Source organism: Hippoglossus stenolepis, chromosome 1, assembly GCF_022539355.2.
Source record: "Hippoglossus stenolepis isolate QCI-W04-F060 chromosome 1, HSTE1.2, whole genome shotgun sequence".
NCBI classification, from domain to species: Eukaryota; Metazoa; Chordata; class Actinopteri; order Pleuronectiformes; family Pleuronectidae; genus Hippoglossus; species Hippoglossus stenolepis.
This window is the reverse complement of record NC_061483.1, coordinates 15,752,764-15,766,761: the sequence shown is the minus strand read 5'-3', so window position 1 is coordinate 15,766,761 and position 13,998 is coordinate 15,752,764. Positions and strand designations below refer to the sequence as shown.

General features: G+C 39.1%; 2 protein-coding genes across 3 annotated transcripts; both read right to left on the bottom strand.

The window, feature by feature from the left end:
- Positions 1-1,150: 1,150 nt before the first annotated feature.
- Positions 1,151-6,668, bottom strand: LOC118110830 (dynein regulatory complex subunit 4). Of its 2 annotated transcripts, XM_035158954.2 has the most exons (11): positions 6,462-6,668; positions 6,194-6,289; positions 5,271-5,468; positions 4,013-4,213; positions 3,861-3,915; positions 3,346-3,548; positions 2,940-3,095; positions 2,740-2,823; positions 2,392-2,601; positions 2,232-2,297; positions 1,151-2,145 (listed from the first exon to the last, which is right to left on the bottom strand). In XM_035158954.2, exons 1-11 carry the CDS (start codon positions 6,462-6,464, stop codon positions 1,999-2,001), a joined length of 1,419 nt encoding a protein of 472 aa, XP_035014845.2. In that variant the 5' UTR covers positions 6,465-6,668; the 3' UTR covers positions 1,151-1,998. The 2 variants fall into 2 exon arrangements, with proteins under 2 accessions (XP_035014845.2, XP_035014837.2); XM_035158946.2 differs by lacking the exon at positions 6,462-6,668 and having other exon boundaries at positions 6,194-6,418.
- A 1,446-nt stretch (positions 6,669-8,114) lies between these two features.
- Positions 8,115-11,618, bottom strand: LOC118109921 (transcription factor E2F4). Its single transcript, XM_035157390.2, has 9 exons — positions 11,230-11,618; positions 10,747-10,856; positions 10,495-10,650; positions 10,126-10,169; positions 9,575-9,639; positions 9,191-9,470; positions 8,582-8,629; positions 8,420-8,464; positions 8,115-8,326 (listed from the first exon to the last, which is right to left on the bottom strand). Exons 1-9 carry the CDS (start codon positions 11,341-11,343, stop codon positions 8,217-8,219), a joined length of 972 nt encoding a protein of 323 aa, XP_035013281.1. The 5' UTR covers positions 11,344-11,618; the 3' UTR covers positions 8,115-8,216.
- Positions 11,619-13,998: the final 2,380 nt, after the last annotated feature.

The following is a 13,998-nucleotide window of genomic DNA, read 5'->3' as shown; positions in this document are numbered from 1 at the left end:
ACTGAGCTGATCTTTTCTTCACTGGCATCAGGACCAGATTTTCTTTCACTTGCTGTTCTCAATGTGATGAATTGATTTAACTTTCACCTACCTGACATTTATAATAATGCCTCAGCTCTGGAAACAGCCATGGCTGGAGGTATCATGTTCTCAGGTTGTCTGTCCACCCGTCTCACGAACACCTCAGGGGACTTTCTTCAAATATGGCGTAAACATAAACTTTGAATAAACATTAACTGATTAGATTTTGGTGGGCCAAGGACAATTAAGGTCAATCATCTGATATAAAAAAAAAAAACTCAAGAATTAAGGTGCTAACTAAACATTTCATACAAATAAATGGCAATATTAAATGTATTGACTGGTTGGTTCCTAGTTTTTCAAAAGGTAGTATCACATGAAGCTGAGAAGGATCTTTAACACTCTTGGTGCAGAGCAGAATGATAAAGGACTTTAACCTTTAAACAAACTGCCCACTGAAGGTTTTTACACAACATATATCATGTCCCTGTAGCTGTAAACCATAGATATACCTGTACCTGTATATAAAGATGGACGACTTGACGGCTCCCCAAATGTGAAGCCAAAGCATCTTGAACGCCACCTGGTGGCTGGCTGCAGTATAGGTCCAATCCAGCTACCAAATACTGTACAGTACAAATACATTTCTCGGAAACATGGTTTCTGTCATTTAAAGTTGCTCTTATTACACCAATTTATGTCTAAGTATTCAAGTTTTAAAAAAAATGTTATTTGATGATATAAAAACAGGTGAAACGTAATGATTGACAGCCTAAGCTGACTTGCGATAGGTCAAACATGTGTATCAGCGGGACTTGCTACCTTGTGGAGACTCTGGGAAATGAAGAGTTTGTATCTGGAATATTTTGGCTACATTTCTGGATAGTGGGAGGAAGTGAAGACAAGTTGTCCATCTTTATATAGTTTATGCTATAAACCTGTCACTAAAATGGTCTAAATAAAACTCAATCACTACATCAGTGAAAGGGTTCAGCCTGTCATATCTTAGAAATAGTTTATCATTAGTGGCTTATAGTTAATTAAGCAGCATAGCACTTTGTCTTTAATTGTAATTTATCATTCTTTTATTCATCAATATTAACAAGGTATATACATCACACATGCTTAAACAGAAAGTCCCATTGTGCTTAACAGAGAAAAAACTAGGAGAGGCTAGAGTGAATTTAGCAGGTACGAATAGAGGGTAGAAAATTTAGTTGAAATTTAGTTTAGTTTGCTAAATCCCTGATTTAAGACATCAATGACTTTATACAATAGAAACAAAATGTCAATGTGCGGCAAAAATCAAGTATTGTTACTAGATACTATACTTCAAGGTTAAGAAGTAAGCAGAGCTCCCTGACTGGAGTTAGGGTAAAGTTGGGGTCAAGTTGAGTATCAATAGACTCGACTTCACTTGCCCCCAGGACATACTCCCAATGTCAACCAATATACTGCCAATCAACCTGACAATCTGATTACATTACATTACATTTCATTTAGCTGACGCTTTTATCCAAAGTGACTTACAATAAGTGCATTCAACCATGAGGGTACAAAACCCAGAACAACAAGAATCAAGAAAGTACAATTTTCTTCAAGAAAGCCAAACTACATAAAGTTTGGATAAAGTCTTGGAGACTGGCAAACTTGCTGTGAGGTGACCAGCTCAATGCACCACTGTGCCCCCCCGACTGTTGTTTAACATTCCTTGTAGAAAGTCAAAGAGCTGAGTTAAAAGTAGGGATGTCCTGGTCACATTTTCATGCTTCTAACCCTGTTTCGAGTTGTTGTTCTTTTATCATTGTTTATAGTTTGAAACAGCAACATGTTGCTTATTAAAGCTACAATAACCTTTTCTTGAAAAATGTAAATATGTTTTTTCAAATTGAGAAGCTTTTCTTTAAGAAAACAGTCCCTGCATGATGCATCGAAGCTTTGCTGATGGTGTTTTTTTTATCTAAAATGTCTGTTTTCTCACTTTTGGGCAAAGCCAAGATCTAAGAGCCGTCCTCGAATCTTTCCAGCACGACTGCTCTCAAAGGGCTCAGCACGAAGCTCCTCCACTGGGACACCAAGAGCCCTTAGCTTGGCCTTGTAGTACAGCAGCAAATCCTCACGCGCCTGTCGGGACCAAGAGTGTAAACTTCAGTACAAAACATGTTTAAATATTATCATTGTTTCAACAAATATGTAAATGATCCACTAACCTTGGAAATCTGATCTTTTTTATACTGTAAGATCTTGATGGTATTATTGTCGGAGTCAAGGTTTTCCTACAAGTGAAAAATAAATAATGTAAAAATAAAACATCTTTCTCTTTATGTACAAACAGCATAAAACACATTTCAGATACACATAAACAGTTACCTGGATGTTGTTTATGACCTCACGAAGGCCTGTTTGGTCCATGTTAGAGGAAGTGAGCACAGAGTGGAGCTGAGCGTTTGTCTTCTCCAGACTGTCTGTGAGAGCTTTCAGCTTCGTCTCCAGCTGCATGTGCTTCAGATCGGCTTTATGCTGCGCCCTCTGAATAGACTGAGAGTGCGTCTTGTACAGCTCGTCCCTCTCAAGCTGAAGCTGTGCGACATGCACATACACACACGACATACAGATGCAAAAATAGTCACTTAGACATCTGGCTAACATCCAAGGTGCAGACAAATGGAGCTAACATTTGAGCAACATGACACCGTGCAACTCAATCTTAACTTTTACCTTGTCGAATGTCTCTTGCAGCGTCTCGTAATCCTGTTTCAGATCATTCATCTTCTTTTCTATTATCTTTTCTTTGGTGTCCTCCTGTCATAAATAGTCTCTTATGTTAATGTACAGTATGCGACTAAAACACATGCCAAGCAAATAAGCAGGTAGCAACAAATATAAGTGTACAAGTCAGAATTGTAACTCAATAGAACCTTTTTCATTGCGCTGTGCTTCATCTTTTTCTTCTTTTCAGCGATTTCCTCTTCAGCTTTCGAGAGATGCTCAGCAAGACGTTTGTTATCGCGCATAAGAAGGATCAGGTCCTTTTCTTCCTGCTTCTGTTTCATCTTCATTTCTTTCATTTGTGTCTAAAAAAAAGTTAAACAAAAGATGAAGAAAAACATGACTGGATCAAAACTATGCTGCGACAATTAAGAGAAATCCAAAAGGTATAAATTGATTAGCAGTCAAGACATTGACTTTTCACAAATCTTTTAGACAAAACAATTAATAATCAATAATCAACCGTATCATGAAAATAATCATCAGTTGCAGGCCCAAACCAAACATCAGACATTTCTTTGTTTTTATTCTGAGGCTGAGTGTGTGAACTTGTACCTTGAATGAATCATTCCCCTCCAGAACCTGTTGTAAGTCTTTAACCAGCTCACTAGCTTCCCTGAGAGCTTTGCTGTGGTCGGATATGAGAACATCGATGTGGCTGTTCCAGTGATCTTCTTTCTCACTGATCCCATTTTTCCTCATGTTGTCCAGCTCTTGTAGCAGAAACGTCGTCTTTCCCTCATACACAGCTTCAGTTTCTATTCAAAAAGTCACAAAACACGATGGCTGCCATTTAGTTCTTGACAGCTCACACACAAAACAACCGAATAAAATTCTGGCGTGGATCCGGAAAAAAGGGGCAGATATTTTGTTTTTTTTCTCACGTTCTGTAACATTACGAAATAGGCTTTTTTAGAAATAATACTTCATGGATCTTGATGATAAAAACTGGAATATTAAGGGGACTGATATTTACGAGTGTGTGCAATGTAGTGCAGCTTGGTTGAATATAAGGCGACTATTAGGCCTTGGCAGAGGTATGCTCTCTGCTAAGTGCGACTCTAGTTTACCTCTGAGTTGCTTCTCCAATTTGTCCTTCACTTCAGTCATTTCTTCGGCATGTTTCTGTCGAGACAACAACCACACTGGTATTTAAAGGAAATACATTGAGGCAAAAGTAAAAAAAGTTAATCCACTCATGTCAATCGTGTGTATTACAAACCAGTTCAAGCTCCTTGACAAGGTGTTCATCGTCAATCTCCTCCATCTCGACCTTGATGGCCTTCATTCTCTTATGAAGCTCAGTCTCTAATGTTTCCTGCTCTTTCTGCTGCATTTCAGTCGAGACTAAAGCATTTGCTCTCAACTCAGAGATCGTGTTCTGGTGTTCACAAAGCAGGTGCTTCATCTTCTGGTTAAACACCTAGTGGAGAGAACAAAAAAGTCAAATATAAAATGTATTCTCTTTGGACCTGTCACTAGTTGCTGCTATCAGGCTGTGCCGTCGCAGAGCTTTTGGATCCCACGCAACACCATTCTGTAGCCCTGTTTTAACGCCGCTTTTAAGCTTCCTTTAAATCCGACTCTCACACAAGCAAAGATCAGATATTGAGCAGCTTTGATTTGACATTTCCCCAGTGAGGAGCTCATGAAAGGATCAGTATATCTCCATAATCCTTGCTTTTCATGAAAATAACAAGAAATCTGCCTCTTTACTATGGATGACAATATGTTATTGTCTGTAAAGCTTTAACACGGAAAGAGTTGGAGAGAGTGCTGTTTCATTCTCATTTTGTTTGTGATCCTTGAACTAATCCGACAGAAGAAAAAATGGCTTCTTGTGTGATGAGGATATTCAGTCTTTCAGTGTTTTGGGGGTATTTCACACATTGCCGGTGAGGGATTTGTGAATTTGGGGTTCAATGTGTTGCCCAAGGACATTTCGTCATGTGCGATGGAGGAGCCAGGGATCGGACCACCGACCTGGTTAGTGGACAACCCCTCTCTATCTCCTGAGCCACAACCAACCAGATGTGGAAAATTTGTGGAATCCAGGAATACTTCATCACACCTGCAGTATATTTACATTATGTATTGTGAGGTTTTACTTACAACATATATATTATTATGATTCCAACAACCTCTGATCAACAACATGAACCGTAAAGAGGAATGTATTGCTGGATTCAATCATTTATACTTTGTTGGTCTAGTAATTTAATAATGTATAAAAGTGATGTATTTAAAGTGTATATGATTGATGCCAAATTGAGGGCTGGTAGATGGTAAATGTACTTGAACGTTACTAAAGAAAGTACACAAAGGATTGTGGGACAGTAAAGCTTGTCCTGACTAAATTGTTCAAAGGTTGTGTCGATTTACTGCATTTAAAGAACCGTTAAATCTGGACCCCCTTGTTCCCTGGACTGTCATATTCTGGATTAAAATACAGACTATCCTGTATCTGTCCACTCCCTTACCTTGATCTCTACTTGGTGGCACCTCTCATCCTCTTCAATGTCCTTCTCTAGGTTGTTCATTTCAGCCTTCATCTCCTGTAGCTCTCTCTTTGTGTTCTCCGAGAAGTTTTGAATCGTGTCCCTCTCCAGCTGAAAGTAGTTCCGCTCCTCCCTCTCTCGATCCAGCTCCTCTCGAAGGCGCACAATGTGCTCTTCCATCTGAAATAAACAGAAATATAGTTTTGGTCGATGATCCAGACAATTTCTAGTCGCTTTTAATTACTATAACAACCAATGTCGAACCAATATGAGTTTGAATTCCTAACAGAGCTCTATGACCACCTGTTGATCTCCTGCAGAAAAACGCGCAGTGTAGGTTTTTGTGTCTTTCAAGGACTTATATCCTCTACTCTAGGATTAGCCATGATTAGACCTGGCTGAATTAAGTTAGTGGAACATCTTAAGCCTCAAGTGGAAGTTGAAGCTTACTCAAGCTGGAACTTTTGATTTAACCGGAGTAGTTTAGCCACTTTGATGGCAAATACTTCCCAGGCCACCATACACTCCAGCACACAATCAAAGTAAAGTTCGTGGTCACAGGGGGAACTACTCTGCCTATGAAAACATCATATAACGTCTACAGTAGGTCTGATAAATGAACCCTGATGTTGTCTTCAGTGTAACACACTACACATCCTGCGTTTTAAACTGGTCGGTTGATATCTTGACACACATTTTCACAAGAAGGGAGATGATAATGTAAAAATGTTACTGTTGGTAGACAACATTAGAAACTAAAAGCCAGGATATGTTCTCTGGCTTGAGTTCCCTGGCTCTGTCCCAGTGATCATATTGTGTGGATTCCCTCTCCCAGAGCAGATCAAATGGAGCAGCACACCTCCCTCTCCTGGTGGGAGAGGTGTCAGCATCACTGCGGCTCTGACCTGCTCCTTGGACAGCTCCTCCTTGGTGAGTCCATCTATCAGAGTGGGCGTCCTGGTCTTTGCGGGCTTTTTACCCGAGCCTTTGTTTTTGGGAGGCTGGACGGAAGTCAACATAAGAGAGGAAACAAGGTTAAACCCGCATCCGATCTATAGTAACAGCGGTATTCAGTCTAGCACTGCTGCTAAGTCGCTAGTCCAACACAACAACCGAGCGAACCACAGTGTAGTCAGCCCTCACTGACCGTAATGAATGACTTTAATATCTCACCATCGTATCGCACAGCACAGATAACACGGAGAGACGGATACAGTTTCAATTGTTTCAAGTCCACTTCGGTCTCAAGCCTGGAAACTGTGCGCCGTCAATGTGTCGCCATGGAAACAGTTGTTGGGGTCTGTTGTCATAGCAACGTGGATCGGGCATATCCAGGGCCGTCACTCCCAGCACGCGCTGTGCGTGGGGCACCGGGCACCACAATTATGAATTGGTGAGTGATTGAGAAGCCAAGTTACCACAGGACCGGAAGTGGAGCCTTAAATGGCTCTCAGGCTCCCTGGTCCCTGGTTCCTGTCCCGGAATGAAATGCAAACGTGTGCATCTGTAGAGCTTCCTGTAATATATACTGTCTTCTGCAGTTTGTAAGGTTTACAAAGCCTTCTTTTTTGTGTATTTATATTTATTTTTTAACAACAGAAGAAACATTGATAATTAATATGTCATTATTTGGTTTATTTTATTGAAGAAGATTGTACTTTCAAATACTTATGTACGTGTGTGTTGCTGTTTTGCGTGTTCTATAGTACAATATATACTGTCTGTGCAAAGTTTTATGACATGTCTTCAGTTATGTGTGTGAATAATTGAACAGTTCTGTTTCTTACAAAATTACAATAATTATACAAATAAATATTACAAATATTTGTAGTTTAATTTTATTGTTTTGTGTTTTTTTTAATTTTCGGGGTGGGGCACCAAAAAGCAATTACACCAAATGGCTAGCATCAGCACTGTGTAGGTGTTAACTATACAGAGTAGAACTATGTGTGTATTTCACACCAAATTTACCGTTCAGATTACGACATACAAATATATATATATATATATATATATATATATATACATACATACATACATATAAATGTACATGAACACACGTGTATATATTTATGGAGAGTACTATTCTGTGTATTTGATCTATTTCTATAGTTTCTTTTCAGTAAGATTATACGTCCAAAACTGAACTTTATTGTAAAACCTATTATTAGAAGGTGGGTTATTAGGAAATTATCAAGAAAGTGTTTATTATGTCTATAACTCCTCCTGTGGGTACCAGTTAGTGGAGATTGGTGAAAAATAATCAATCTGAATCAGATTGTTTTAAAAATACAATATAATTCTTGATTGGAGGAGCTGTCATTGCTGACAGTGGTACATTTAAGAAAAAGGTTGAGTTTCAGTTTACTTGTTGCCAAAACAATCTGCATTTACACATTTTTTATATACCAGAAAAATGGTTTACTGCTGAAAATGAATAAATCACACTCAAAGAGTCCATTACTTTGGTCAAGACAGAAAAATCTACTGGATGGATGATGTTGACACTGTCTTCAGGCATTCATAGTTCCTGTAGTTCTCTTGCGCCACCATGAGGTGGACTTTTTAGATTTTTTTGGCTAAATGTGATGGTGATCATTAAACATTTTACCTGCGTATTAGCACAACATCAGCATTTAGCTCATCAAAGTAAAACTTGTGTATTGTATTTCAAACCATCCAATCAGCTCCTGTAGTTACTGTAACACTTTGTTCTTATAGGTGACGCTGTCAAAGAGGTCTTGGTTTAACTGAGGTTTTTAGATTGTGTTTTTGTGTTCTGGTATTTTTGTTATGTATATGAATATGCATAAGATGGACACAATGTTCAAAATCATTTGTTTATTAATTGTTAAATCAAGTAACTATTTAAAAACTGACTGCTCTTTACAACTCTTACTTTTGAAATCTTATTACAACAGTTCATGGTCAAACATTGAGTAGCGGGAGGTCAAAGAGGTTTTCACTTTCATCCAGATTATACAGGTTTTCACGCTCAGCTGGTGGCGGTGGCGGTGCTCGGAAGAGTGAAGAAATAACTGAGGAGCAGAAATATACACGTGATTATTGGGAAAACTCTACAAATACTGATAGTGAATAGATAAGAAAGCCAGAAAATAAAGTGGACTTACCTTCAGAGGTCATAAGCTTTGTGATTATTTCTGTATTCATTATTTCTGCAAACAAATGAGGGAGGAGACACAGTTAATCATAAACTAGTACACGGTCAAATTGACTTTCAAAATTTAATGAACATCAATAAGTCAGCGTCACTTCACCAACAAGAGCTTTACCTTTAGATGGGTCTAGTAGGTCCCTCAGTTCCCTTGATAAATTTTGCACTGGAAACAAGATTTTTACTAATTAATTCGATTTTTCACTTTTTATACTGTACAATTAACTGACAGTCTAAAACTAGAAAGGAACTCACAAATGCTAACGCCCCATCTGCCATGTTTAAGCAAGTGAAGCCTTTTATTTAGTCTGCTCATTTATCTGGATCTGCTCTAAAATTGTATTGTTTCCTCTTTAGGTCATGCCCCACCCCTCAATAAAATGTATGGAAATCGGTTAAGTAGTTTTTATAATCCTGCTCAACAACAAACAAAAGAACGCTGATAAAAGCATAACCCCCTTGAGGTAATGATAAAGGTAACCTCAGCTCTTCCACTCTTATTCATTCTTCTTTTTACAAAGAAAAATAAATAGTGATTGTCACACATGTGATATCACTTTATTGTTCCTGCACCTGAAGTTCAATGCAAAGATATTTTCTTTCCGACAGAGACTTTGGATCTATATGGCAGAGGGTCGAGTCCAAGCTGAAACAGAGTGTTAGATTTCTCTTTCAGTGGCCAATCAACAAAAACACTAACAGAAGCGGCAGAAACCAAAATACTCACAAAAAGGTGAACGCATTCTGTTGAGCGCAGTGTTAATACGCGGCGATGTATGAAGCTGCTGCTGCATGTCCTCTGTGGCCGCCTGTCTTGATTTAGCGTTGCTTTCTGTCGCATGTGAAGAGGACATTGCCAACTTGGCCTTCCGTAAAATTTCTTCTGGTGGTGGGACCGGCAGTACGACAGGAGCAGAGCCGGCAGAGAGTTTGTTAAGGAGTAGGACATCTATGGGACCGCTGATGCTTTTCAGATGGACCTGGTACTTGGCTGGCCTGTTCTCAGTCTGAAAGAAGATGTACGCACACACAAAGTCATTCCATCTGAAGTAAAGGCAGCAACAGCAACAAAACATTAGGCCACAGTAGGATCCAGTGATGCAGGACTTACAGCTTTGGGTATGGGAACGTCAAACTTTGTGCCAGATGGTGCTCGTACCGCCAGGAGTGTGTGGCCTGATGAGACATGAGACACTGTAAAGTCAAAATTTATTTTGGTCTTCATATATTTCGAGTCTAGTGAAAAACCACAAACTGTCAGCTGCCGTGGTGATGCAAGCACTGTCGAGATTTTATACATAAATGTTTGTGTAGCTGCATGACGGCCGATTCTATGCTGCAATGCGGTGTCTTTCATGGCGGGTATAAATCCAGTGAAGACTACACAGACTTTATGGCAAGTACCTAAATGTCTATGCTGTTTTACATTGTTTTTTATTATTCTTCCATCTCTTAGTTTTACAACAGACAACCCCATCAATGCAACTCAACAGCAGCAGAGTTGGCTTTTATGTTCGGCAAAAACAAAGTGTGTGTTTTTCACTGCACGGACTCAAAGCTTTCCTCTATAGAATGAAAATGTTTCCATTTGGATGATTTTTCACTGCATCAATGATACGCAGCCGACACAAACCGTTGAGAAAGTGAATGATGATACGTTACCACTGAAGCAGTTGCAGATATCTTCATGATTCACATAATTCAGGGTTGATCTGAATTAAGGTTCAACATGAAAATACTGCGATAGTTCCCAGAGCTAGTTGCTGTGTGACAGGCGGCCATACTTTGATAAAACACCTTTACTATAATAATGAATAGATTTGCCTAATAACATACTGCATTTTCTGCCATAAAGGTACAACTTGCATTAAATCTGATCACAAGTCTATTCAACATCTTATTTACACTTACAAATACCCACATTTCTCCAATCTCTGCTAGATGTTTTTGTAAATAGCGGTAGATTAATAACATAAAATAACGTTGTTGAAAATCCATGCATTCTAGAGTAAATGGGCATGAAAAGGATATTTGCTGCAGTCTTCTGTCGTGTGTCTGATGCTCTGTTTGACCCACATTCTCTGCAGGTCCAACATCAACTCTATCTCCTTCAGGTCCTTCACCTCCAACTTTAACTGGGTCAGTCTGTGGTTTAACTGGAAAACATTCTGTCCTGGCATCGTATCCCTGATTTAAAGAATGCATGTGTATTTTATTGTGAAATGTATTCGGCACAACATTCTTGACCAAATGCATGCACACAAGGCAGGAATAAAAACTTACTTCCACTTTATATAGCGGCTTGACACCCTACTAATGAGTCCAATGCCCTCCAACACATTTATGATGTCATAGATTCGCCTTTTCCGTCTGACAGCCAGGAGCCTGATAGCCTGAAAGAATAAAACAAAACTCGTCCACCACAGTTTCTTCAGCCTCATCCTAAGAGAGTTTTTATTCCTCAATGCAGGATCTTTATAGTGTTATAAGTTTATGTTTATTTAAAGAGTATGTATGGTGTACAGCTGGACATTTGTACAATGGGGTCTGATAAAGTCTGAGACCTCTAAACATTCTTGGGGCTACAGCCAGCTATTGTCATTATCGATCAATCTGCACATACACACCCTCTCACACTCTCTCTCTCACACTCTCAGTCTCTCTCACACACACACACACACACACACACACACACACACACACACACACACACACACTCTCTCTCTCTCTCTCTCTCTCACACACACACACTGTAAACACACGTACCACTTTGAGGTCCAGCAGTCCTCCCTTTGCTTCTTGCAGTAACTGGACGAACTGGGTGGTGAGCAGACGGAGGCTACTCAGTTCTCTGGACTTTCCAGTGGCCTGGTCGGACATGGCGGCCTCCTCCCCGGGATCCTTGTTGCTCCTCTGCGGGACACAGAAGCAAAACAAACACAGTCGCTCTCTGTTGTTTGAATCAGCCGCGTCGGACCCGCCTCACACAACCGGAAATACTTTGTTTAGAAGTTAGATATTCTCAGCGTTTCCGGTATGAGCTCGCTTTGTGTGTTTTAAGAGAATTTGAACACACACAGGGTAAATAAACCGCACAGGGAATAAAACGCATCATCGTGCTCTTCTCGTCTCTACTCTCACCACTCGTCAGCGCTTACTGAGGGAGGTTTATTGTGAAAAGGTGGTACCGGGAATACTGACATTCTGTGCAGCTTTTCAGTCACAAAGTTTGAATTAATACAAATCAAAATGATTTATTTATGACTGCTGTGTTTTAAAAGGCACTTATATGTAAACACAGTCATAATATCTGCGTGACTTCAGTGAGAAAGGTGAAAATAACTAAATGTGATTGATTTCACCTGGATCGTTGTCAGAACGGCGGATTAAAGTTGCTACTGATGCTAATAAGCTAATGCTAACAGTCCTGACGACGACAACAGACATGTGATATAAGTTTATAATTACAACTTAATTTATCTTCCGTCAAATTCTGATCTGCAGACAGTGATTATCACGGTAGCCGTATGGACCTGCCTTCAAAATAAAGGTCACGTCGTTTCACTGCTCTGATGTCTCCTCTCTCACTTTTGATGGTATCATTAAAACATTTTACTTCGTGTGTTTCCTATTACATTTCAAAACATTAACCCAGAGGGAGTCTTGCTTGAGTTTCATTTCCTGAGCATTGACCTAAGTTGTACAGATCTCACCACCACCATCTATCATCTATTGTGTGGACTGTGGTGTTCTGTAGCCTCCTGGTTTATTTATTTTCTGGCCCACAACTATTAGTGACATTTAAATTTAAGCCTATAGTTAATCCACCAAGTGTTCATTGTAAATTAACTCCTTCCAGGTTGTTAAAAACCCCAAAGTCCAAGGAAAAAAAAAAACAAGGACAAGACCCCAATGTTCTCAGATAAATATGAATCAATATTATTGACACAAGTGCTTGTCACCAGGACAATGCCTGACAAATGCCCTGTCATTAGTTGGTTCTGTACTTTATATTCAGATTCCCAAACAAATGAGTGAAATTAATGAAATGATTAAATGTTGTAGTGAACCTGGGCTATTGTTGGTCCATTGACCGGCGGTCTGGGGCTGTGCTGGCAGTTGACTGCTCTTCTCTGTTAGTAATCATATGTACATCCAACCTACTTATTTCAAATCTAGAGAGCCTTGATACCCAGCAATGCTAATGTTATTGAATAAAAATGGATGTACCTGCATGTCTTTGTGGTTTGTTTTAATTGTTTTTTTTGTAATCTTAATGATGGCTAAGTTCCATTTAGCTGCTTGAGGGTCCTGGTATTGTTCCTCTTGACTCATTGAGGGACCACAGATGTTATAACATCTGTGTATTTGCTCCTGCAAGAAGTTAAATTATGAACTGTGGGCAATCTGAATCTTTGGCAGATATCACAGCTCGCAAACACTTGTAACAGTCAGATTATTTCTGTCTTTCAGTCTGGGTTTAATTGTTTCCACCCACTCTTCCTGCAGATCTTCACAACTCCTGAGATATTTTTACACTTTTTGTTTGCATCCAGAATTTGTTGATAATCAGTGGGATTCATTCTCCTCTGGACAACCCCAAAGCAAGATATCTGCACCTGTATGCACAACAGCTGGCAGAATGACAAGATTTTCTTTCCATCAAATGTTTGCTTGGTTTTGTAGCCAAAAAGCTCAACTTTAACTTTATGTGTTTGCAACAGACCAAAACTACTCTTTCTTAATCATATGCATAAGTAGGGTGTTGGCCTTTGTGATGAGGTTAATGGTAAATGTTATATCTGCTCTTGTCCAAATCTTGTCTATACTTTCACAGTTCCCCTTAATGGTCATTTCTGACATTTCAGACAGTGGAAAACTGGAAGCGTGTATTTACCTTTTTATAGCCTCTCCTGCCTCATGACACATTATGAGTCAGTTGCTCAGAAGAGCCCATGGTTAAATGATACAACACGGTTTGAAGAGTCAGAGAATGCATGCTCATCAGACAATTGCAATAGCAATTATTGAATTGATGGATTCCCTTTCAATGTAAAGTTCTGAGGCTTTACAACTATTAGGCCACCCAAATATTTGCATGTCACAATCACTATTTATTTTGAATGTTTGAAGAAAGGCAAATGTTAAATATGTTTGGTGCAGAGGTTGCATTTGCTTTAGTTTACTCCAGAAATCAGCAAAATATGTTATTTGTCCCAGAACCTTTGCATAAAACTAAATATATGTCATGTCTATATTAACTGCAATATCTTTATCATTGTAATTTCATTGAATCCTGTTTAATTCTGCCTTTAAAAAGCCTCTTTGTGATTGGTGTTGTTTACTCCCTATCACTGTGCTGAGCTAAATGTGCTCAATCAGTGCCAGAGTTTCTGGGTTTAACATGACAAACTGATGACAATAAATACTTTAAGAATAAAACAGTAAAATATATAATAACAGTTAAATGTACCCATATAACGAAAGAACACGTTTGTAATCTTTCTCACTTGCTTTTGAAACTTTTACTCATTA

Coding starts and splice junctions, on each gene's coding strand:
- LOC118110830 (XM_035158946.2), bottom strand. CDS start 6,307: ATGTTGACTTCCGTCCAGCCTCCCAAAAACAAAGGCTCGGGTAAAAAG. Junction 2,824..2,939: donor AGCACAGCGCAATGAAAAAG/GTTCTATTGAGT, acceptor TATTTATGACAG/GAGGACACCAAAGAAAAGAT. Junction 2,298..2,391: donor AGGTCATAAACAACATCCAG/GTAACTGTTTAT, acceptor TTTCACTTGTAG/GAAAACCTTGACTCCGACAA.
- LOC118109921 (XM_035157390.2), bottom strand. CDS start 11,343: ATGTCCGACCAGGCCACTGGAAAGTCCAGAGAACTGAGTAGCCTCCGT. Junction 10,651..10,746: donor AGCCGCTATATAAAGTGGAA/GTAAGTTTTTAT, acceptor TCTTTAAATCAG/GGATACGATGCCAGGACAGA. Junction 8,630..9,190: donor CAGAATGCGTTCACCTTTTT/GTGAGTATTTTG, acceptor TCTTGTTTCCAG/TGCAAAATTTATCAAGGGAA.